This window comes from Geotrypetes seraphini, chromosome 2, assembly GCF_902459505.1.
Source record: "Geotrypetes seraphini chromosome 2, aGeoSer1.1, whole genome shotgun sequence".
NCBI lineage: Eukaryota > Metazoa > Chordata > Amphibia > Gymnophiona > Dermophiidae > Geotrypetes > Geotrypetes seraphini.
The window spans coordinates 460,549,664-460,575,530 of record NC_047085.1 but is presented as its reverse complement, the minus strand read 5'-3'; the positions used below and the strand labels follow the sequence as shown (position 1 = coordinate 460,575,530).

Genomic DNA, 25,867 nt, shown 5'->3' with positions numbered 1-25,867 from the left:
AAAAGACGCTGCATGGAGGTGGGGAGGAGAGAGAGAGGGGAACAGACGCTGGAAGGAAGTGGAGAGGAAAGAGAGGGGAGCAGACAATCTCAAAGATAAAGTTCATAATTTTACAAAATAAAACTGACATCAGAAAGTTTTGGCTGATGTCTGCTTCAGGGGTAAAAGTAGAGAAAAAATATAAGAACAAAAAAATTAAAAACTTAAATATTTGGGGAGAAACAAGATTTTTGAGATATTTGCAGTGTTCTCTCAAGATTGTGTTTCTTTTGGACACTGTGTCGGGTAACAGGAATTGTATAATACATACCGCAAGTAATCATTTTGGCTTGATTTTTTATTTTTATTTTTGCATTTTGGCGCCATCTACTGGGCTACCTTTTACACCCCTGAAGAAGCCCGAAGATGGCCGAAATACAGACCATGTTGGGGTTTATTACAAGGATTTTATTTGCCTGTCACATTTTATTTATACATATGTGCGTTTTTAACTTGAATTTGTTGATATTCTAATAAATCAACTGTCCTTATGGCGGTTTGACTTGTGTCCCTTCCCCACTCTCTTTTTTGCTTGCACAGTTCACACGTGGGGTTGTGATTTTTTTCCTTTGTATTGTATGATACATACACTAATGTTGCCATTGGCACATAGCCATTAAAAACATTAGCACATATGCATTTACTGACACCTATGTTGTAGCAAGTAAGAGGTTATATGCAAATTCTACTCAGTAATGTAGCCGCACAGAAACGCTCACTCCCCCTCCCAACATGCCCCCTCCATGGAAAACATAAAAATATTTTTTCAGCTTGTGATTTATCTGCACAAATCTCAACACCTACCACAGGATGTTTGAGCACGTCCCATGGTAAGCCATTTTAAGCCGCAGTAAAAGTGCTAGCACTTATTGCAAGTTAATAAAATAGCCTCATAGAAAAATATACTACTACTATGTATAAGCGCTACCAGATATACATAGCACTATACATGGTCACAAAGGAGACAGTCCCTGCTCCAGTGAGCTTACAATCTAAATAATCAAGACAGACAAATAAGATTCCAGGCTAGGAGTTACAGTTAGATGAGATAGTTAAACTGCTGGCTAGGTGGTGAGCAGAGGGCAATTGGAAGTAGGGTTATGAATTGAAGGCTGTCTCTAAAAGGTGGGTTTTCAGCCTACTTTTGAACAAGGGAAGGGAATGCGCATGGCAGATGGACTCAGATAGTTTATTCTAGGCATATGGGGTGGCAAGATGAGAAACGGAGTTCCTGGGGAGGGGTATAAGGAGAGAGAGGAAAGATACTGAGGGGCTGCAGAATGAACACACTTGTAGGTTAGTAATTGGAGTTTGAACTGTATGCAAAGGCAGTTTGGGAGTCAGTGAAGTGAATTGAGGAGAGGGGTGAGGTGAGTGTAACGAGGTTGGCAGAAGATAAGTTGTGCAGCAGGGTTTTATACAGATTGCAGGGGGGGAGAGGCATTTCAGTGGGAAACATGTTAAAAGTAGATTGCAGTAGTCTTAAGTGTGAGGTTACAAGAGGGGGTGAAGAACTTATATGCACAACAAAAGAGCGGGACTTGGGTGTGATTGTATGTGATGATCTTAAGGTGGCCAAACAGGTTGAAAAGATGAAGGCGAAAGCTAGAAGGATGCTAGGTTGCATAGGGAGAGGTATGGCCAGTAGGAAAAAGGAGGTATTGATGCCCCTGTATAAGACTTTGGTGAGATCTCATTTAGAATATTGAGTACGATTCTGGAGGCTACACCTTCTATATAAAAAGGATGGAGTCAGTCCAGAGGAAGGCTACTAAAATGGTAAGGCGTATGGGGACAGACTTAAAGATCTCAATCTGTATACTTTGGAGGAAAGGTGGGAGAGGAGATATGATAGAGACATTTAAATACCCATGAGTCGAGTCTTTCATTTGAAAGGAAACACTTCAATGAGAGTGCATAGGATGAAGTTAAGAGGTGATTGGCTCCGGAGTAATCTAAGGAAATACTTTTTTACAGAAAGGGTAGTAGATGCGTGGAACAGTCTCCCAGAAGAGGTGGTGGAGACAGAGACTGTGTCTGAATTCAAAAAGGCCTGGGATAGGCACGTGGGATCTCTCAGAGAGAGAAAGAGATAATGGTTACTACGGATGGGCAGAATTGATGGGCTATTTGGCCTTTATCTGCCATCATGTTTCTATGTTAAGAGTGTGGACAAGGGTCTGGCCTTGTGCTTAGAGAGGAAGGAGTGAATTTTGGTGATGTGATAGAGATAGAAGTGACAGGCTTTAGCAGTCTTTTGGATGTGGGTAGAAAATGAGCGGTCAGAGTCAAAGATGACTCCAAGGTTACAAGCAGAGGAGACAGGAGCAATGACAGTATTATTTACTGAGACGGATAACAGAGGGAGAGGAGCAGAGGGTTTAGGAAGAAAGAGGAGCAGTTCAGTTTTGGGCATATTTAGTTTCATGTGGCAGCAGCAAATCCAGGCAGCAATATCAGCCAAAGTCAAACTGATGCAGGGGAAAGGATATAACACCAAAAAATATCAATAATGGAATCAAAAAATATCTTATAAACCAAAAGCTTCCAAACTATAAATCTAAATACCAAAAATCATTCACAAAATAATTTTATATGTTGGTAGGATATAGCTCAGAGACATGGAGGGATCAACAAGGAGGACATGCTCCAACCACCTCACCACCCAATCATTGCTTGATCCTCCATTTTTAATTTTCTTGCAAAATATCACTTATAATTAATAAAACTTGGAATACTCTTCAAAAATTTTTAGAAGTGAAAAACCACTTAACTAATGGTTGGTTTCGACGTTGCACATTTCGATTACTGCTTCAGGAACCCATACAGGCTGGAATTCTAAAGTCCAAAATGGTTTGTCATCAAGAGCAGGTAAAATTCTAAAACAATAGGAACATCAAAAATTACTTCATTAGAACTGTTCTAAAACATTTTAAAGCATGCTCAAAAATAAGTACTAACAAAATTCATATGGCTTATGGGCTAAAGGATACCTGAAAAACTTTTAGTTCTTCATTCTTACAGAGGCTCTCAAAATCGCTACTTAATGGTGAAAAACGCCGAGGGGAGAAATAATTTAAAGAGTCATTGCGTAAAATATGTGATGACATGACCTATGCATGAGCCAATAGAAGCTGATTTATAGCAAACATCGTAACAGCTTTCAAAGATACATAATTTATTCAGATTGGAAACATTCCATACTTTACAGGAAGGCCTTCCACTCAGTTTCACTATTCAACCCATGGAGTGCTAAAGTTTGGAGTTGAAAAATCCACCGTTGCTCCTTACTCCAGAGTAGCACTGCTAAATTGTCCCCAAGTGACAAGCGTGGGACTTCCAATACTGAAATCTGTAAAACTGTTATCTGGTGTCCAGTTTCGGCCCAATGTTGGACTAGGGGAGCATCCTTAACTTGATTCTTAATTCTGCTTAAATGCTCTCCAATTCTGACTCGAATACTCCACATTGTGTGGCCTACATAGTATTAAGAACACGGACATTGAATAATATAAATGACACCACTTGTATTACAGTCAAAAAGATGGTATATGTTATAAAGCCTATTGAGGTAACCCCATATCTTGCAGGGGTTTGCTGAAAGAACATTGCTGGCATCTGCCACATATGGCATGTCCTTGCTGAATACCAGAAATAGGCAAAAATGGATTTTTGTCTTAGATTGCATCCTTTGGAGAAGGTGAAATGGGGAAACTTGAAATATAGAGTGGAATTGTAGGACATTCCAATGAGTTTTGATTATTTGTTTAATCCTGAAAGCATGTTGTGAATACGGTAGCATACATACCAAAGAGGATTCATTCTCTTTAGGAGCGGGCTTAAGCAGTGTTTCTCTTTGGGCATACAGTGCCCTCTTATATGCTTTTTTTTATGATTGATGGGGGGTAACCCCTGGAGAGAAACCTTATTCGCATTTCTTCAGTTCTAGCTTGGAATTCACATACCGATGAGCAAATACGATGAAGGCGTAAAAATTGCCATACTGGGATGTTATCCCTGAAAATGGATGTACTGAAAGTTCCCCCTCTGACAGAAATCAATAAATCCAAAAACGGTAACTGCAATGAATGGTAAATGTGAATGACAAGTTGGGATCACACTGATTAATCCATGTATGAAATTGCTCAAGTTCGGTATTAGTACCTAATCACACCATAAAAATATCATCTATGTAGCGTTTCCAACATAACATCTTGGAAAAATGAGAGCATTTAAGCAGAATTAAGAATCAAGGATGCTCCCCTAGTCCAACATTGGGCCGAAAATGGACACCAGATAACAGCTTTACAGTTTTCAGTATTGGAAGTCCCACACTTGTCATGTGGGGGCGATTTAGCTACTCTGGAGTAAGAAGCAACGGTGGATTTTTCAACTCCAAACTTTAGCACCCCATGGGTTAAATAGTGAAATTGAGTGGAAGGCCTTCCTGTAAAGTATGGAATGTTTCCAATCTAAATAAATTATGTATCTCTGAAAGCCGTTATGATGTTTGCTATAAATCAGCTGTTTTAAGTGGACTTCGCCTCTATTGGCTCATGCATAGGTCATGTCATCATGTATTTTATGCAGTGACCCTTTAAATTCTTTCTCCCCTTGGCGTTTTTCGCCATTAATTAGTGATTTTTAGAGCCTCTGTAAGAATGAAGAACTAAAAGTCTTTCAGGTATCCTTTAGCCCATAAGTCATATGAATTTTGTTAGTACTTATTTTTGAGCGTACTTTAAAATGTTTTAGAACAGTTCTAATGAAGTAATTTTTGATGTTTGTATTGTTTTAGAATTTTACCCGCTCTTGCTGACAAACCATTTTAGACTTTAGATTTCCAGCCTGTATGGTTTCCTGAAGCAGTAATTGAAATGTGCCACGTCGAAACCAACCATTAGTTAAGTGGTTTTTCACTTCTAAAAATTTTTAAAGAATATTCCAAGTTTTATTAATTATAAGTGATATTTTGCAAGAAAATTAAAATGGAGGCTCAAACAATGATTGAGTGGTGAGGTGGTTGGGGCATGTCCCCCTTGTTGACCCCTCCATGTCTCTGAGCTATATCCTACCAACATATAAAAATGATTTTGTAAATAATTTTTGGTATTTAGATTTATAGTTTGGGAGCTTTTGGTTTATAAGCAATATCAGCCAGACAGGCTGATTTTTTTTCTTTGATTTTAGGTGAAATCTCAGGTGTAGAGAAGTAGATCTGGGAATCTTCAGCACATAGGTGATACTGGAAGCCATGGCAGAAGATCAGGGCATTGAGGGAAGAGGTGTAGAGAGAGAAGAGATCTAAGACAGAGCCCTTGGGGTACACCAACTGCTAGTGGGATAGCAGCAGAGAAGGACCCACCAGCAGGTACAGTAAAGTACGTTGGGAGAGGTAGGAGGCAAACCAGGAGAGGACAGATACACGGAATCCAAGCAAGGACATCGTATCAAGAAGTAAGCAGTGATTAACAATATCAAAAGCAGCAGACATGTAAAGAAAGATGAGCAAAGAGTAAAGGCCCCTAGATCTGGCCAGGAACAAGCCACTGCAGATTTTGGTAAGGGCAGTTTCTGTGGAGTGTAGTGGAGTGGGTGAAAGCCAGATTGTAGAGGATCAAGAGTCCAAATGGCAGATGAAATTTAATATGGACAAATGCAAAGTGATGCACATCGGGATTTGCACCCAAGAAAAGGATCTGGGTGTTATCGTAGACCAGGGGTGCCCACACTTTTTGGGCTTGCGAGCTACTTTTAAAATGACCAAGTCAAAATGATCTACCAACAATAAAATTTAAAAAAAACACAACGCACACTGTACGCATAGAAAATGTTAATTACCATTCCTATTCCAGGGTTTTTCAAAGAGGTCAAAGCAGATGACTCTATGCACTATCACCTCAGTAACAACCATACAAAAATAGACAAATATACCCCCCTCCCTTTTTACTAAACCACGATAGCAGTTTTTAGAGTGCAGGGAGCTGCGCTGAATGCCCAGCGCTGCTCTCGACGCTCATAGGCTCCCTGCGCTAAAAAACTCTATTGCGGTTTAGTAAAAGGGGACCTTAGTGTAAAATATAGACAGCAGATATAAATTGAGACACATTTCGATCACTAAATTTAAAATAAAATCATTTTTCCTACTTTGTCTGGTGATTTCATGAGTCTCTGGTTGCACTTTCTTCTTCTGACTGTGCATCCAGTCTTTCTTCCCTTCTTTCAGCCTGTATGCTTCCTCTCCTCCACACCTCATTCCCTCCCCCAACTTTTCCTTCCTCTCCCCTGCCCTTTCTTTCTCTCTGCCTCCCTTTCCTTTTTTTCTGTTTCTCTTCTTTCCTTCTGTCTCCCTGCCTGCCCTTTTTCTTTCTTTCTTTCTCCCTGCCCTCCTCCAAGACACTGCCACTGCCATCGGGGACCCAAACTGCCATCGGGGACCAGGACCCAAACCGCCACCAATAACAGGCCCGAAAGCCGACGCCAATAACACGCCCAAAAGCCGACGCCGCCCCAACCTCTCCCTGCTTCGGCCGACCAGCATCGCGAGGAACTGTTGGGGGAAATGCTGCCGGGTCCTGCCTTCGCGGAAACAGAAAGTAGGCAGGACCCGGCAGCAAGAAGAGGAAATGCTTCACTAACATGTCTCCCACCTTAGCCCGTAGCGAACGCTTGTTTCAGGGCTCTCAACATGTGCGTGCAGGCTTCCCTTCTCCCCCCCCCTCCCCCTCCCCGGGCATAACTTCCGGTTTCGGAGGGAAGAGAAGAGAAGCCTGCACGCACACGTTAGAGCCCGGAGCATAAGTTCGCTAGGGGCTGAAATCTCCAAGCCGGTTTTTTGGGTATTTTTTTAAAATGTTCAGCAGCGGCAGATGACAGCTGGGTGGACCACCCAGCTAAAAGGCCCTAGGGAGAATACTGGAGAGGAAGGCTGATCGGCCCGTAGATCAGGACGGCAACACGAGTGCGATCGACTCGAGTTGCCTTCCTGAGCTACTGGTCGATCGCGATCGACGCGTTGGGCACCCCTGTCGTAGACAATACAATGAAATCTTCCACCCAGTATGTGGTGGAAGCCAAAAAAGCAAATAGGATGCTAGGAATTATTTAAAAAATGGATGGTTAACAAGACTAAGAATATTATAATGCCCCTGTATCGCTTCATGGTGCAACCTCATCTGGAGTATTGCGTTCAATTCTGATCTCCTTATCTCAAGAAAGATATAGTGGCGCTAGAAAAGGTTCAAAGAAGAGCGACCAAGATGGTAAAGGGGATGGAACTCCTCTTGTATGAGGAAAGACTAAAATTGTTAGGGCTCTTCAGCTTGGAAAAGAGTCGGCTGAGGGGAGATATGATTGAAGTCTACAAAATCCTGAGTGGAGTAGAACGGGTACAAGCGGATTGATTTTTTACTCCATCAAAAATTACAAAGACTAGGGGACCCTCGATGAAGTTACAGGGAAATACTTTTAAAATCAATTGGAGGAAATTTTTTTTCACTCGGAGAATAGTTAAACTCTGGAACGCATTGCCAGAGGATGTGGAAAGCACAGATAGCGTAGCTGGTTTTAAAAAAGGTTTGGACAAGTTCCTGTATCGGTAGCATAGAATATTGCTACACCTTGGGTTTAGGCCAGGTACTAGTGACCTGGATTGGCCACCATGAGAACGGACTACTGGGCTTGAGGGACCATTGGTCTGACCCAGTAAGGCTATTATGTTCCTAAGAGTCTGCCGAGATGAAAGGAAGTCAAAGCAGTAATGGAGGACACTGCGTTTGAGTAAAGCTTGGATAGGAACGGGCAATAGTTGAAGGGGCAGGTAGGATCCAGCTAGGGTTTTTTGTTTTTTTTTTTTTTGAGAAGTGGGTTAATCACCATGCATGTGTCTGAAGACATCAGGAACAGTTGATACGACAGATAAGAATGTGGGCAGAGCATTGAGAACTGTAGAGAAGATTTTATTTCATTGTTTTGGTGAATTAGAAACTGCTTTTCTTTTTTGTTAATAGGTGGATTTTGTGATCTTTTCAGTTAGGATAGGTTTCAAAAACAGAAGTCATTTAGTACATTTTTCTTAAGGCAAGAGATGAAAACTTATTAAAGATGATAAAGCATTTAGAAGATCGTGGTGGAGGGAATATGACACTCTTCCAGATATGACAAACTTTGTAGAGAAAACTCCTGATGCATTGTTGGTTGATACAGTCAGATATTGTCTTTTATTTCAGTACTGAGGCATATTGGATATAACATTAATTATAGCTGTAGATCATAGAAGCAGGTGGGTTGCTCGGGATGATGGGTGAGAGGTATTATAAAAAAGGGAACATTTTTCTGTGCTGAATGGTATTCTTGTTTGCATGCTTGTTATATATAACCTGGTAATTCATTTACTGTTGGATCCTTTTTTTTTTATGACTCTACCAAATGGTTTCCAATAAAACCCTTTAATTCTAGAGATAAGGCATTAGAAGTCAAGGTAATAAGCAGGTGCCATTAACAATTTAGAGTGGTTTCCTTCTTTGAAGGCTGCTTATCTTTACTATGAGTTGGACCAGAGAAGTTTTGAAACAATGTGCTATTATACTACACTTTATGAAAGTCAAATATTAAAACATTAGCTTTTTCAATATTGGAGTACTCTTCATCAACAGGTCCTCAGTACACTAAAGTATGACTGAAATACACTTTACAATGGCAAAAAAAATCCTGTTTCATATTATTAGAGAGCCAGCTGGGAGTCAAAATAGAAATTTTTTCCTTCATTTGTTGAATAATTTTGCATAAGATATATTAATATTCCCATCTGCCTGCCTCTGTATATGATTCTGCAGGTGGAATGGGGCAATTCATTGTGGGACGTTTCAACACAGCTTCGATTAAATGGCCGTGATGAATCATCCTCTCCACAATGAACTGCAATGAATCTTGCCCTGAAGCCTCTACTCTTTCCAACCCCTCCCCCGGTGCCTCTCTTCCTCCTCCCAAGCTTTTCCTCCTCTCTGCCCTCCTCTCCCCCAACGCCTCTTCTCATTACGCTCCTCCTCACTGGTGCCTCTCCTCTCTGCCCCCTTCCTCCCCACATACTTCTTTAAAGGTTCGCCGGCACATTTTCCTCCCCTTGCTTTGCCGGCCTTGGCTCCCTTCTGACATCACTTCCTAGTTGTGGGACCAGGCAGCAGGGGGTTGAAGATGTTGCTTGAGTCGGTGAACTTTTCAACAGTGTTTGCAGGTACTGGGGGTGGGGTGCCCCCCCCAAGAGGTCAGACGATTCATTGTGGCCAATTCTGCGATGAAACACCATGATGAATTGGCTGCGATGAATCTGCCAAGACCAGGGGTGAGCAACTCCGGTCCTCGAGGGCCAGAATCCAGTCGGGTTTTCAGAATTTCCCCAATGAATATGCATTAAAAGCAATGCATGCAAATAGATCTCATGCATATTCATTGGGGAAATCCTGAAAACCTGACTGGATTCTGGCCCTTGAGGACCGGAGTTGCCCACTCCTAGCCTAGACCCTTCTGTAGATGCCTTGCTTATTAAGTTTGAAATATTATTGTTTTCACTGTAATTTCATATGATACCGTTCTTATAAACCTAACCCAGCAATCTAGCCAGTCCTTTACTGTCCCTTTGAGAACAGAATATTTTTCCTTACATAAAGCTTCTTTCATATGAGCTAGTGTTAAAATGTATTTTGAGTGATACACTAGTTATCTTTTGCTTCCAAACAAGACATCTGACCAGTTAGCTGGAAACTGGACCAAAAATGGATGAGCCAATGAGATTAAACTGTAAATCATCAATCAAAAATATTAAATTATCACCTTTCCTTATACAAAACCAATGTATTCTTCTTAATGAGTTGAGAAATTCACCCTTTATGAACTTTAAAAATCATAGAATATAAATATTTTATTGTCTTAGTATTACTCTCCTTATTAAAAGGTAGGTTGATTAAATCAGGCATCATAAATTGAATTGAAGCAATTCAGGTATATATGATTTTGTATCTTTTGGGATCTTTATTGAAGCACAATTCCCTTATTATTTGACTTGAGCAACAAACATACTGAGCATGACAGTAGAGAAAAATAATTTAACAGGAATTAGCCTCTCTCAGACAATTTAGGTCCCACTGTCCCATTTTAGACAGGGACAAGAAAAAATTTGACAGATAAAACTCTGTTAGAGAGTCATGGATATGTGATAAAAGCTATGTAATTCCAAAAATGCCAACATTGTCCTAGGTACTACTACTAATAATTTCTACAGCGCTACTAGACATAACCCAGCGCTGTACATCAAAAGAGACAGAAAAGACAGTCCGTGCTCAATAGAGCTTGCAGTCTAGTCAAGACAGACAAACTGGACAAGAAGGTGCCTCAATACACTGCTTAGGTGGGGGAATTACAGAGGGAATGATAAGATAGATATTGGTGTTTTAGAAGGTCGGTTGTAGTTTGGAATTGAAAGCATCTTCAAAGAAGTGGGCTTTAAGTTTGGATTTGAATACTGCCAGAGATGGAGCTTAATGTATCAAGTCAGGCAGTTTGTTCTAAGCATACAGTGCAGCAAGAAAGAAGGAACAAAGTCGAGTTGGCTGTAGAGGAGAAAGGTACAGATAAGAGAGACTTATCCAATGAGCGGAGTTCTCGGGAGGACTATGGGGAGAGAGGAGAGATACCGAGGAGCTTCAGAACGAATATGCTCAGTAAGAGGAGTTTGAACTGCATGCGGAAATGGATAGAGAACCAATGAAGTGACTTGAGGAGAGGGGTAATGTGGGCATAGCAACATTAACGAAATATGAGGCGTGCAGTAGAGTTCTGAACAGATTGAAGAGGAGAGAGATGGTTTAGTGGAAGGCCAGTGAGAAGCAGGTTGCAGTAGTCTAGGCGAGAGGTGATGAAGGTCTTGGCAGTGTGCTTAAAAAGAAAGGGTCTTATTTTAGTGATATTGTAGAGAAAGAGTCAACAGGTTTTGGTAGTCTGTTGGATATGTGAAGAAAAGGAGAGAGATGAGTCAAAGATTACCTCAAGGTTGCGAGCTGGCAAGACAGGAAAGATGAGGAGAGTGTTTACAGAAATAGACAATGGGGGAAGAGGAAAGACAGGTTTAGGTGGAAAGATAAGGAACTTGGTCTTGGACATGTTTTTAATTTTAGATGGCTGTGAGTCATCCAGATAGCGATGCCAGACAAGCAGGTTGAAACCTGGGACTGAATGTCTATTTTAAGTGTAGAGAGGTAGATCTGTGAGTCGTCTGCATAGAGGTGATACTGAAACCCATGGGAGGAGATTAGAGCACCAAGGGAAGAAGTGTAGATGGAAAAAAGAAGTGGTCCCAGGACAGAGCCCTGAACTACACTGACCGACAGTGGGATGGCAGTGGAGGTAGATCTACCACAGCATACACTAAAGGTGCAAAGAGAAAGATAGGAAGACAACAACCATGTGATAACAAAGCCCTGAAATCCAAGCAAGGACAGTGTATCGATGAGTAGGTAGTGATTTACCTTGTCAAAAGTTGCAGATCAAGAAGGATGAGGATGGAGTAAGAGGCCTTTTGATTTAGCCAGGAGCAGGTCATTGAAGACCTTCTTAAGGGCAGTTTCTGTAGAATGAAGAGGGCGAAAGAAAGTTAAGACAACGGTGATGAATAGCATGTTCAAGTAGCTTGAATAAGAAGAGGAGGGAGACAGGATGATAGTTGGAAGGGCAGGTAGGGTCCAGAGAGGGTTTTGAAGGTTATCGGATGATGGTCAGAGAGGGGAAGGACTGCTGTGGAAAATAGTAATAGAGCAGTTGGAGAAAAAGATGTGATCAAGGCAGTGGTTATTCTAGTGAATAGAAATGGTGGAGCACAGCTGAAGATCAAATGAGGATGTTAGGGCTAGAAGCCTAGAAGCATATTAGTCAGAGGGGTTGTTAGCATGAATGTTGAAATCACCAATGATGAGGGAGGGAGATGGATGTTCAAGAAAGAGGGAAAGCCAGAAGTTGAAGTCAGTGAGGAATGAAGAGGGGGGGAGAACCTCTCAGGGGGTCAGTAAATAACAGCTATGCAGAAAGGTAGAGGTGCAAAAAAAATGGATAGAGTGGACATCAAAGGAAGATTGACCACCTTGAGAACGGGCTACTGGGCTTGATGGACCATTGGTCTGACCCAGTAAGGCTATTCTTATGTTCTTATGAAGAGAAGCAGTGAGACTGAGGTGGAATAAGGGGTTGAAATCTGCAAGAGGGAGAGAGCTGTAGCCTAACACCACCTCCATGACCAGCTGGGTGAGGCATATGGGAGAACAGGTAGTTTCCATGAAACAGGGCGGTAGTTGAAGTAGAGTCATCTGGGCATATCCAGGTTTCAGTCAGTGCAAACATGGAAAGGTCATGGACGTAGGCATGCTTATTGGAGACATAGTGGGCAATCCACAGGGCGCATGAGAAGGGCAAGGAGAGGGGGATAGAAATAATATTGGTGACATTGCAGTGTGATCTGCATTAATAGGATGGGAGTTGGTTGGGAGGACCAGGGTTGGGGTTGATATCTTTAGCAAAGAGCAAAAGAAGGAGCAAGAAGATACAGGTGAGAGAAGAGGAAACAAGGGAGGGCATGCTGCATCACAGGTAAAATGCTTGCAGGGAGAATGGGGATAGCTGAATAAGGAGAAAGGTTGAAGTTTTAGGGCAAAGAAGAGGATGGAAGGCAAGGGAAGGTGAGTTAATAGGTTCAAAAAGTGAGTGACATGGTGATGAGTTCATTGGTTTGGGGGTGAAGGGAGAGATTGGTGAAAGTCAGTATCATAAGAAAGAAGAGTGCAGAAGTCATTGTGGTAGAAGGGGAAAGAGGAGCAATGGTAAATCATATTAGTAATCAACACTGCACACACATTCAGAACATATTCAACTCAAAAGCTTTTCACCTGAGCAGAAGTTCTTTCTTCTAAAGTTTGGCACACTGTAACTCTCCACTAATTGTTTGGTTAGGGTAGACAATACAAGATTTTTAAACACATCATATTAATATTGTCAGACAATAATAAAAATATCATAAACAAATTACCTAGCATAAATCGCAAAATAGCTCCAGAATTCTTTAGAGTCCTGCACAGAAGCACACCCCTTCAGTGTCAAATCTGCTACCTTAGGTTGGCTAGTTTTCTAAGTTACGTCAAATCCCAGGATGATGACATCATAGGTGTGTAGTCTCCAATCAAAGTGCAGTGGCACAGGTCAGCTAAAAACAGCTTAAACGTTCAGAATCCAGGCAACATTTGCATGCAAGTGTCTTTTCTTTCTAAGCCCCCTATTGTAAAATTACTGTTTCTTTGTGTACATTTATCCCCCGACATGACCTCATCTTGAGAACACCTCCATTATAATGTGGATGAAAGAACTGGTTTTGGAGAACAGTATTTAATTCAAATTCCATTCTTTGGTGGACAGTTTCCAGATAGGTAGTTTACACAGAAGAAATGCTTTTTTAAAAAATGCCCTCTGTCTTAATAAAGTTTTATATGTATGAAAAATAATTTGGTGGCACTATCAGATATATATTTTTGAACAGCTTCTTTAGGCCATTTTATTTTAACACATTTTGTTTGAATCACAGAAACTAGAAGAGTTGGAGAAAGAGGAGGAGCTGAGAGCGGCTGCAGGAGAATATGACAGTGAGTTGGAAAGTGAAGATGATGAAATGGTGGAGATCAAACAACTGGCTCAGCAGATTCGTGAAAAGAAGAAACTGATGGTTCTCAGGTCCAGAGAAAAAGACACAAAAGGTCCAAAAATGCCCAGAACGATCAAAAAGGCAAGTCTGAATTGTGACCTATACAACCTTATTATTCTTCTGTTAAAAGCAGTGTTTTTATTTCATTTAATATTGTTTTTATTAAATTGCAAGTCAGATAATACAAACAATGCCAAAAATACAAGTGTACAGTATATCACCCCCCTTTCACCCAGTTCCACCCTTCAAACCATTGAGTTCCAACACACTAACTTTACTGTTATGCTCCAAGTCTCTATGCAGCAGAATACAAAACCTCCAAACCCTTCCACCTCTCCTATCGGACCCTCTTCCTATGAAAAGCGTAGTGTTTTTAAAGTGTTCCCAGCATATACTAATACGCTTTTGTAAATGTAATGCACTGCTTGGGGTTTTGTTAAAACATTTTTGTTAACTCCAAAAGGAATTCCTATTGTCAGAGTGTTGCTTCCTGAAAATAAACAAAGGCTTGCTTTTCTGTCTCTGCTTTCTAGAACCCTTAAGCCACCATGTGCCTTCTAGTCTAAGAGAGTGTGGCGCAGTGGTTAGAGCTATAGCTTCAGGTTGTAGGTTCAAATCCAACGCTGCTCCCTGTGACCCTGGGAAAGTCACTTAATCCTCCATTGCCCCAGGTTCATTAGATAGATAGTGAGACCATCGGGACAGATATGGAAAAATGCTTTAAGTACCTGTATGTAAACCGCTTTGAGTGTGGTTATAGAACTACAAAAAGGCGGTATAGAAGTCCCAATTCCTTTCCCTTTCTTAAATGTTTAATGTTAAGTGCTGTGTACTAGAGAATGACATGGGGGCAAATTTGTCCCCGCCCCCACAGGAACTCATTCCCCGTCCTGTCCCCATGAGTTTTGTTGCTGCTCCTGCCCCATTCCTGTAAGCTCTGCCTTAACCGCACAAGCCTCGAACACTTATGATTTTAAAGTGTTTGAGGCTTGTGCAGATGAGGACAAAGCTTGCAGGAATGGGGCAGGGACAGGAAAAGAACTTGCGGGGGCAGGAAAATGAGATCCCACAGGGACAAGGAAAAATTTGTCCCCCTGTCATTCTCTACTGCATACATCTAGTAGAGCTATAGAAATACGTAGTAGTATATAGACAGAATGTTATCATTCCAGGCAGCCAAACTGAATACATGGCTCGTAAAACCCATTCTCGAGGCCACTTCTTATGCCGACTTCAGAAAATCACTGAAGACCCATCTCTTTAACAAATTCTAATTCCTAATTCTTTAGCACTCTCCAGACCAGTAGAGGTTAACTTTACGATTGGGTATATATCTAATCATGACCAGCAGGTGGAGACTGAAAACAAAACTTTGGGACAGTATATCCTAGCCCCTCCTCTCTATTTCCCTCAGTCTTCTTTCAGTCTCCAGCAGGTGTTGAGTGATCTGTACCCATCTCCCTTGGTAGGGCTGTTGGAATTTGTTTAGAGGTTTATTGTCCCTGTTTTTAGCCGGACGGAGCTTGGACGGACTCTGTTTGGGGGTTCGTCCGACCTCGGGGGTGTCAAACCCGGCGGGTCACGAGCGGGGTCCCTCCCCCCACTTCCTCCACCTCCCCATATTTTTTTAGAGGAGCCTCAGCAGTAAGCCTTGCCCCCTAAATCAAGCAAGGCATATTGCTTCGAGAGCCTGTGGAGTCTGTTCTGTAAAAAAAAAAAAAAAAAAGAAAATCCTGAGGTAGTGCTGGTCTGGAGGGTTGTATCCCTTTAAGAAACCTGTATTTTACTGTATTTTTTCAACTAACCGGCACTTTTTTACAGCTAGGTCGCGTATGGAGCAATGAGCACTTCTAAAGGGAAAAAGTGCTCATTGTGCTCCAGACGCGAGGCACTCGCGGCCGGCCTGTGCAAGCGGTGTTCAGGCCGGTGCGGTGGAGGAGCTCCGTCGGCAGCGGCTGCAGGCGCCCAGAGCTCCCCGCCGATGGTGCCTCGCGAGTCGGCAGGGAACGGTGGAGAAGCCCGGTCTTCTCCGTCCGCCCACGGAGGGATTCCCCGAGCCGCCGACGGTCGGGTTTTAGAGGATTCCCTCTCAGCTGATATTTTGACAGCTGATGCCGGCTTGCCTGTTTTAGCGGCTGAGACTATTCAGGTCTCTCAGCCGCTTCAGGCTGTGGAGGGAGCTGTTTTGGCGGGAAAGACGCCATCTTCTCTGTCTGGCCCCTCCATTTTGTCTTCCACCTCAGGTGACCTTCCCCCTGTTTTGTCTAAGCAGGGGCAGGTTTCTGCTGGGTCCCCTGCTGTGGCAGGGAGTCCCTTGGGACCCTCGGGGGGTTTTTCCCCTGATTTTTTCTTTTCATTATGCAAAGCCTATTTTCAGGCGGCTGGGGGTCCCGGTTGCGCCCAGGGGGTCTCGGGGGGTGGGGTTTCCTCCGCGCTCCCTGCGGCTTTGCCTCTCTCGTCTGACGTGACGTCCCCTCCGCCGCCTCTCTTGTCCAAGCGTCCGCGGGTGTCGTGGGACGAGGATTTGTGGTCGGAGGAACGTGTCGGTATGGAGGAGGACCTGGACCCTTCTGAGGAATTCCAGGACCCTCTGGAGGGGACGGAAGCTGGCGGCGGGTTGTCGGGTTTCCCGTTCTCCAGTGACGAGGCGTCCGTGGTGCGCCTTTTTCAGAGAGATGAGCTGCCTGACCTTATTCAACAGGTTTCTTCGGCTTTGCGTTTTGAGGACGCGCCGCCGGAGACTCCGCGTGTGGGGGACCCTCTGTTACGAGGGATCCGTTCCGTTTCCCGCTCTTTTCCTATGCATCAGGATATTCGGGATATTATTCTTGAGCAGTGGAAAACGCCGGAGACGCCGTTTCGGCTGGCGCGCAGCATGGCTCGCCTGTATCCCATTCCTGAAGGGGATCGGGCTACGTTAGCTTCGCCAGTCGTGGATGCGGTGGTCTCGGCTATTTCCAAGCGGCATACCGTGCCTGTTGAGGGCGGTTCTGCCTTGCGGGACTCTGAGGAGCGCAAATTGGAGACCATCCTTAAGCAAAATTTTCAAGTCTCTGCCTTTGGGGTCCAGGCGGCTATTTGTGGGGGACTGGTCGCTCGCGCCGTGTTTCGGTGGGCGGAGCGGGTCTTGGATCGAGAGTCTGACGACTGGTCTCTGGTGGATCAGGAGGTAGCAAAGATTGAGATGGCTGCCTCATTCCTCTCGGATGCTCTGTATGACTTGGTGCGGATCTCGGCTAAGTCCATGGCTTTTGGCGTGGCCGCAAGGCGTGTGTTGTGGCTGCGCGCTTGGGCGGCGGATGCTGCGTCCAAAGCTAAGCTTACTAAATTTCCCTTTCGGGGGTCGTTTTTATTTGGAGAGGACTTGGATAAGTTAATTCAGACTCTGTCGGACTCGAAAGTTCCCCGTTTGCCGGAGGACCGTGCCCGCCCGGCGTCTCGGGGGGGTGCGGCCCGGGGGCGTTTGCGGGAATTTCGCAAGTATCGCCCTGGGCGTGGGGCTGCTTCTTTCCAGTCTCCGGGGTTTTCCCGGGGTCGGTTCTTCCAGCGCATGCAGCCCTTTCGGGGGGCCCGTCGGGGGGCAGGGAACCCCTCCGCCGGTTCCCCCGCTTCCCGTCCTGCACAATGACGCCTTGCCGGCGCCCCCCTTGGTTCCGGTGGGGGCCCGGCTGCGCGACTTTTTTCCCAAATGGGCCGAGATCACGTCCGATCAGTGGGTCCTGGAGGTGGTGCGGGACGGTTATGCCCTGGAGTTCGCCCGCTCTCTGCCGGATTTTTTCCTCGCTTCTCCGTGTCAGACTCCGGGGAAGAAGCAGGCTTTTCGCCAGACCCTTCAGCGCTTGCTAGATCTCAGGGCAGTAGTCCGGTGCCCCCCCCGGAGTGGGGCACGGGCAGGTACTCCATTTACTTTGTGGTGCCCAAGAAGGAGGGGACTTTTCGGCCCATCCTCGATTTGAAAGGGGTCAACAGGGCTCTCAAGGTTCCCTCTTTCCGTATGGAAACGCTGCGGTCGGTCATTCTGGCGGTTCAGCCGGGGGAGTTTCTCACTTCTCTCGATCTGACGGAGGCCTACTTGCATGTTCCTATTCGGACCTCTCATCAGCGTTTCCTGCGCTTTGCGATCTTGGGTCGGCACTATCAGTTCTGTGCGCTTCCCTTTGGGCTGGCCACGGCTCCCCGGACGTTCACCAAGGTGATGGTGGTCGTCGCGGCAGCCTTGCGGTCGGAGGGCATTCTGGTACACCCCTACCTGGACGACTGGTTAATTCGGGCCAAGTCGTTGCAGGAAAGCTACCGGGTTACGGCTCGGGTGGTGGAGTTTCTCCGGTCGCTGGGCTGGGTGGTCAACCTTTCCAAGAGTCGGTTGGTTCCGGCTCAGCGTCTGGAGTACCTCGGGGTGCTGTTCGACACCTCCTTGGGGAAGGTCTTCCTCCCAGAGGCCCGGGTGAGCAAATTGCAGTCTCAGATTCGCCTGCTTTTGGCGTCCCGGTGTCCTCGGGCGCGAGATTTCCTCCAGGTCCTGGGGTCGATGGCGGCGTCCCTGGACGTGGTGAGGTGGGCGCGGGCCCACATGCGTCCTCTTCAGTATGCTCTGCTCCGGAGGTGGTCTCCCCAGAGGCACGGGATGGATGTTCCGGTTCCCCTGCGAGGCTTGGCGCGCTGCAGTCTGCGTTGGTGGCTCCGGACCCCTCACCTAGTTCAGGGGGTGGGTCTGGATCTTCCGCAGTGGACGGTGCTCCTTACGGATGCGAGTCTCCTGGGTTGGGGGGCCCAGTGTCTGGGTCACTCTGCTCAGGGAACCTGGTCCACGGAGGAGGCCTCCTGGTCGATCAACGTGTTGGAGACCAGGGCGGTCCGGCTGGCGCTGTTGGCTTTCCACTCCCTTTTGTTGGGCAAGTCGGTCAGAGTCCTGTCGGACAATGCCACGGCGGTGGCTTATGTCAATCGTCAGGGGGGCACCAAGAGCACTCTGGTGGCGCAGGAGGCGGCTCGGCTCATGGTTTGGGCGGAGTCGCATCTTCTGGACCTCTCGGCCTCTCACATTGCCGGGGTAGAAAACGTTCAGGCGGACTTCCTCAGTCGTCACTTCTTGGATCCGGGAGAGTGGTGTCTCGGCGCCGAGGCGTTTCAGTTGCTAGTGCGTGCTTGGGGGCAGCCCCTGATGGATCTGATGGCTACAAGTGGCAACGCCAAAGTACCCCGCTTCTTCAGTCGTCGCAGGGACGGTCTGGCCGAGGGTCTGGATGCTCTGGTCCAACCGTGGCCAACGGAGGGGCTGTTGTATGTGTTCCCTCCTTGGCCATTAGTAGGCAGAGTACTGCTTCGCATTGTTCGCCATCCGGGGCTGGTGGTCTTGGTGGCTCCGGATTGGCCTCGTCGTCCGTGGTATGCGGATCTGGTGAGGCATCTGGTGGCGGATCCTCTTCCTCTGCCTCTCGAGTGCGATCTTCTGACGCAGGGTCCCATTCCCATGTTCGACCCGTCTCCCTTTTGTCTTACGGCTTGGCTCTTGAAAGGGGCCGCCTGAGTAAGAAGGGATATTCCGACAAGGTGATCTCTACACTTTTGGGGTCCCGGAGGCTTTCTACCTCTCGGGCTTATGTACGGGTTTGGCGTCTTTTTGAGGAATGGTGCCGAGCGCGGGGAGTGGTCTCCTTTCGCGCTTCTCTGCCTAACATTCTAGAGTTTTTGCAGGATGGCCTGGATAGGGGCCTGGCCTGGTCTTCTCTTCGGGTTCATCTGGCGGCCCTGTCGGTTTTTCGGGGGCTGGTGACAGGTCAGCGTTTGTCAGCCATTCCTGATGTGATTCGCTTTCTTAGGGCGGCCAAGTTGCTCAGGCCTCCCATAAGGCCCTCGATTCCCTCTTGGGATCTCAATCTGGTTCTCTCTGTTCTAGTGCGCCCTCCTTTCGAGCCGTTGGATGGCTGTTCGTTGAAGGACCTTACGCTGAAGTCGGTCTTTTTGGTGGCCATTACTTCCGCTAGACGGGTGTCGGAGCTACAGGCTTTCTCTTGTAGGGCTCCCTTCCTGGAGTTTTCAAAGGAGCGGGTTGTTTTGCGGCCTGTTCCTTCCTTTCTGCCGAAGGTAGTTTCTCCTTTTCATGTCAATCAATCGGTGGTCCTCCCGGTCTTGGGTAGTCGGGAGGGTTCTTCTGAGCAACGACAGCTGCGCAAGTTGGATGTCGGTCGGGTCCTCCATGCTTATGTGCAGCGGACCCGGGATTTTCGGAGCTCCGATCATCTCTTTGTGCTTCTGGCGGGTCCTCGTCGGGGGGCTGGCGCTTCTAAGGCTACTATTGCGCGCTGGATCAAGGAGACGATCGCTTCCGCTTATCTTCTGAGTCAGAAGCCGGTTCCGGAGTTTCTCAAGGCTCATTCCACTAGGGGTCAGGCGGCTTCTTGGGCTGAGTCGTCGCTCGTGCCTCCGGTGGATATTTGTAAGGCTGCGGTTTGGTCCTCCTTGCATTCATTTGTTCGGCATTATCGGGTAGATGTTCAGGCGCGTCGGGACGCGGTGTTCGGTGAGCGTGTTCTGGTATCGGCCCTTCGGGGGTCCCGCCCGTGAGAGGGACTGCTTTGGTACGTCCCAATCGTAAAGTTAACCTCTACTGGTCTGGAGAGTGCTAAAGAAGGAGAAATTAGGTTCTTACCTGCTAATTTACTTTCTTTTAGCTTCTCCAGACCAGTAGAGGTCCCCACCCTGTCTGTTGTTGTTGTTGTTGGGGCTGTTGCGCGGGCAGTTTTTGGTTTTTGCTGCGGGTTCTAGTATTTTTCTAGGGCCGGGGAGAATTGAAGAACAGCGGCTGTGGCTCGGCTGGCTTAGCTGGCGAGCTGTGGGGACCTTCTTCCTTCGGGAATTTCTCCTCTGCATTTTCCAACAGCATTTTTTGGGTATGTTATTTGTTACTCCTTTCGGAGTATTGTTTTTTCTCTCTGTTGTTTTCCAGTTCTTGGTTCTGCTTGGCTATTCGGCAGACTGAGGGAAATAGAGAGGAGGGGCTAGGATATACTGTCCCAAAGTTTTGTTTTCAGTCTCCACCTGCTGGTCATGATTAGATATATACCCAATCGTAAAGTTAACCTCTACTGGTCTGGAGAAGCTAAAAGAAAGTAAATTAGCAGGTAAGAACCTAATTTCTCCTTCTTGCCCAATCCCCCTCAGCTATCCTCATCCCAATCCCCAATCCTCTTGATTTTAGATTAACTCATCCTTCTTCCCATTTGTAAAGGTATTCCACCCAACTTGTTTTCCCCTGCACCCCAATCTCTGACTAGATACTTCCTTTTGATTCAAACCATCTTGGTTCTCTTCCATTTGCAATTTGTATCCCAGAAAGTATTTTTTCTGTTCCCCTTACATCTCATACACTCATTGTATGTATCTTGTTGTAAACATCTCTTACTCTCATTGTATGTAACTTGTTGTAAACCGCTTTGAACTTATGGTATAGTGGTATATAAGAAATAAAATTATTATTATTATTATATTGGTAATGGTTAAAAAGTAGAAAACATGGGAGTAGGATAAATGGTCAGTTTTCTTAATGGAGAAATGTAAATAATGATCAGTGCTTTTTTAACATATTTTTAAATGATCTGGAAAAAAGAAACAAGTGAGTTGATCAGATGTGCAGATGGCATAGAATTGGAAGAAATTGCAGGGAAGCATTGCAAAACCAGCATCTAGATGACAGATGAAATTTAATGTGGATAAATGTAAAGTGAGGCACATAGTGAAGAATTATTCAAATTATAGCTACACAAGGCTAGATTAGGAGTCATCACCCAGGAACATGACCTAGGTATCATAAATATGTCCTCTGCTGAGGCTGTGACAGTAGCCAAAAAAAACAAATGGAATGTTAGGAATTATTATAAAAAGAATGGGGAATATACACTGTTGAGTCATATTATTAGGACCACTGCCTTCCTGTAATGGCAGGGACGTAAAGCCAATGAATAAATGCACATGTTGTACGCAAACTTCATGGATATATAAGGTAAAATGTCATCAAGTTGCCAACACAGTACTCCCCCGAAATTCATGGGGGTTCTGTTCCAAGTACACCCGTGAATTTTGAAAAACCACGAATACGGTTTTTCAGCTGATCGAAGGCAAGAGAGGGTAGCTGGGGCTCCAGCGGGTACTTAAATTGTACTTACAAAGCCGGGCACATTTTCCAACCGCCTCTTCCTGGTACACCAATCAGGAGCTGCTTTGATATGCCAGATAGTGTGTCAAAGCAGCTCCTGATTGGTGTAATCATGACTTTAGTACCAGGAAGAGGTGGTTGGAAAATACCGCGAATTACTGAGTCCACGATTTGCAAACTGCGAATTTGCGGGGTTTACTGTATAGCGATTGTGGCTATCATGGGAAAAAAGTGTGATTTATCAGACATTGAAAAAGGCATGATCATCAACTACCAGGCCAAGGATGGCAGCATTTCAAAAATAGTGGTTTGTGAACTGTTCACGGGCTGCTGTGGTTAAAGTGAGTGGATGAATAGAACCTTTTCAACGACCCAATGTAGTATCTGTGGGGCAGCACGAGCCATCAATGCAAGAGGTGAATATGTGCTGTACAGGTTGATGTGGGCTGTTCGGCACTCTACTGTGGAGCAACTTGCCGTCCAAACAAACGAGGGAACTACCAGATGTGTGTCCAAAATGACTATGCAGTGAACCCTGTTGCAAATGAGTTCCGGAGCAGATAGTTGGTGACTGCACCCATTCTCAGGGCTCATTGCAAAAAGAAGCTGCAATTTGCAAAGGAGTACCAACATTGGACTTGCACCGACTGGCAGAGGGTTGCCTTCTCTGATAAGTAACGTTTTGAGCTCCGTTGAATGGATAGACTTTGGCATGTTAGTTCTGAAACCGCCAAGAACAAATACTGAGCAACCATTGTTGGATGTACACAAGCTGGTGGTGGTAGTGTTATGGTCTGGGGAATGTTTTCTTGGTATGGAATGGGTTCCTTGATACCTCTGGAAAGCACTCTCAAACAATATGGGTATGTCTCCATCCTTGCTGATCAAGTACACTCAAGTCTTCCCTATGGATGCCCCTCACACCCCCCCAAACTACACCTGCTCCTCTTCCATGGGTAGATCCAGCCGTTTTATCAGCCACTAAATCATCTGGGAGAGAACAGCCAGCGATGAACTGGCTCTGATGAATTGTCTCAATCCGTGCTCACCATCTATCTTTATGTACCTATCTTTTCCCTTGGCTGTGTCCCCTATGCTTCCTGTCCAGCATCTTCCCTGTGTCCATCTCCCTGCATTTATCATCACTCTTCTGTCTTGCATCACTCCTCTATGTCCCTGTGCCCCCAAGTCTAACATCTTTCTATTCTCCAATTCTCTCACATATCTTATACTTTTCCTCTGTGTCCATAAACACCCCATGTGTGGCATAGTCCACCTGTGTCCATGTACTAATCCCATACAGCATCTCCCTTTGTGTCCCTTTCCCTATTCTCCTCTCCATTCCCATTATTTCCTATTTCTATATACCTCTCTTTGTCTCTCCCTTTCTCCATCTGCTATGTGTTCATCCCCTTAATATGGCATCTCTTTCCCTTCTCTTCATCCCCCCTAAAAGGTCCAGTACCTCTCAACCTTCCTACCAGTAGCTCCCCTTCCACAGGTGCAGGACCTCTCCCCTTCCCTCCAGCTCCCCCTCCAGTGGGTCCTGTAGCTCTTTTCCTTCCCTCCAACTCTAGCCTCCCTCTTCCTGTGCCCTTCCCTCCAGCTCCAGGCCCCCTCCTCCTGTATCCTTCCCTCCAACACCAGCCCCCCTCCTCCTGTGCCCTTCCCTCCAGCTCTAGCCCTCCCTCCTCCTGTGCCCTTTCCTCCAGCCGTAACATCTCTTTGCTTTGGTTTGCATTCTCTCCTCCTTCCCCTTGGGTCCAGTGGCTCCAGAATGTAATGTGTAGAATATTCGCCATACAATTCCCTTATGGTTAACCCTTTATGCCCTGTTGGCAATCACTGGTTCTTCAGCTTGCCAGGCCTAGTGCATGTGTCAAAAAATGTAAAGAAAAAGTAAAGGCTATTTATATTGTTATTAAGATCCATGCACTAACAGGTCCTGCCACTCACTCTAGCTAGGGCCAATCCATGAGTTCTCATGGCAGTCATTCAGATAGCGGCTCTGTACAGGGCAGGCGCATAAGATCGCTCCTGCCCTAGTTCACAACTAGACCACCAGGGGTTTTAAAGGTACGCTTTTTACTAATCGGGGAGGCGGGAGGAAGGTGAGAGTTGTTAGTTAGCTGGGACAGGAGGCTGGAGGGATCCCTCCTGTCTTGGCCCACCACTGGACCACCAGGGCTTACGGCGGGCCCGGTGTAGGTCTGCAAAGCATTGGGGGGGGGGGGGGGGGTGACGGACAGACAGCTTGCAGAACCTGGAGGGGAGGCTCGGTCGGTACTGGTTTATATTTGAATCAACCTTTTTTCCTCCTTTTTGGTGGAAAAAAGGTTATCTTGCTTTATATTCGGGTCTGTTTATATTTGGGTATATATAGTATGTCTTTATAAAAAGAGCTATCTCTATAAAATCCCATTCTTTATCACCTCTCTAGGCTGATACAGCTTCACTGATGGGTATTAGCTCATCATGACCAGCAGGTGGAGATTGAGACAAAATCTTTTGGCTGTAATAGAAATAGCTATGCTTCCCTATCCTACCCCAGTCTGCTCTTGGTCTCCAGCAGGTGTGGTAAGCTATTGTAGTCTTCCCTCTTTAGTGTTAGGCCTGTGGGAATTTGTGTACTGGCCTTCTTGTCCCCGTCTGGTGCCGGACTGAGCTTGGAGGGGACTGTGTTTAGGGGTCCGTTTGACCTCGGGGGTATCACACTCAACAGGTCACGAGTTGAGTCCCCCCTCTCCTCTACCTTCCCAAAATTTTGTAGAAGTGCCTCAGCTGTGAGCCTTGCCACCAATACTGGCAAGGCATATAGCTTAGAGAGCCAGTGGAGTCTGTTCTGTAAAAAAAAAAAAAAAATCTTGAGGCAATATTGGTCTGAAGGGATCCTTCCCTTGTCTGTTATAACCGGCACTTTTTCTACAGCTAGGTTGCATATTGCGCAATGAGCACTTTTAAAGGGAAAAAATGCTTATTGTGCTCCAGACACGAGGTAACTTCAGCTGGCCTGTGCTCACGGTGTGCAGGCCGCTGCAAAAGGGAATCCTTGTCGGCTTCGGGTGCTGGCGGGCAGGGTTCCCCTTCACGAGTACCTCGCGTGCTGGCAGCTGACAGCGGGGAAGCCTGTGCTTCCCTCACCGCCCACACAGGAATTGCCTCAGCCACTGACGGTCAGGTGTCTTCCCTTACCGCTGATGCTCCTGGGGATTCCCTTACCGCTGCTGGTGGCTTGCCTGCTTTAACGGCTGGGAAGGTTCAGGCTTCTCAGCCGCTACAGGCCTCTTAGGGGGATCCTCTCCGTTTTTGGCAGGAAGCACCTCCATCTTGTTTGCAGCCTCAGGTGACCTTCCCCCTGTATTGGAGAGACAGGGGCAGGTTTCTGCTGGGTCCTCTGCTTTGGCAGTGAGTCCCACTGGGCCGGCAGGGGCTTTTTCCCCTGATTTTGTTTTTACCTTGTACAAGGCTTATTTTCAAGCAGCCGGGGGTCTTGCTTCCACCCCAAGGGTCTCGGGAGGGGTGGAAGCAGGATCCCCGCGTCCACTCCAGTTCTGTCCCCCTCAGCTCCGTTCTCGTCCATGTCTCCTCTCTTGTCCAAGTGGCCGCTGGTCTCTTGGGACGAAGATTTAGTGTAAGAGGAGCAGTTTTCGTTGGATGAGGACCTGGACCCTTTGGGAGACCTCAAGGTTCCATCTGCTGGCAAGGATGCATCCGTGGTGTGCATTTTTTCAGCGGTTGGAGCTCCAGGAGCTGATTCTTCAGGTCTTGGTGTTGCGCTTTGAGGAAGATGCGAAGGAGCCCCCACATGTGGTGGACCCTCTGCTTCAGGGGATCCGCTCTGCATCCCACTTTTTTCCTATGCATCAGGATATTTGGGATATTGTCCTTGTGCAGTGGAAAATGCCGGAGGTGCCTTTTCATTTTGCGCACTCTATGGCTCGCCT

General features: G+C 46.1%; 1 protein-coding gene across 1 annotated transcript in view; it reads left to right on the top strand.

The window, feature by feature from the left end:
• GTPBP4 (GTP binding protein 4) overlaps positions 1-25,867 on the top strand; it is a 140,212-nt gene that overhangs the window by 82,694 nt on the left and 31,651 nt on the right. Inside the window, exon 14 of the mRNA XM_033931552.1 lies at positions 13,655-13,852. Coding sequence (XP_033787443.1) covers positions 13,655-13,852 — 198 coding nt within the window. The remainder of the gene's footprint in view (positions 1-13,654; positions 13,853-25,867) is intronic.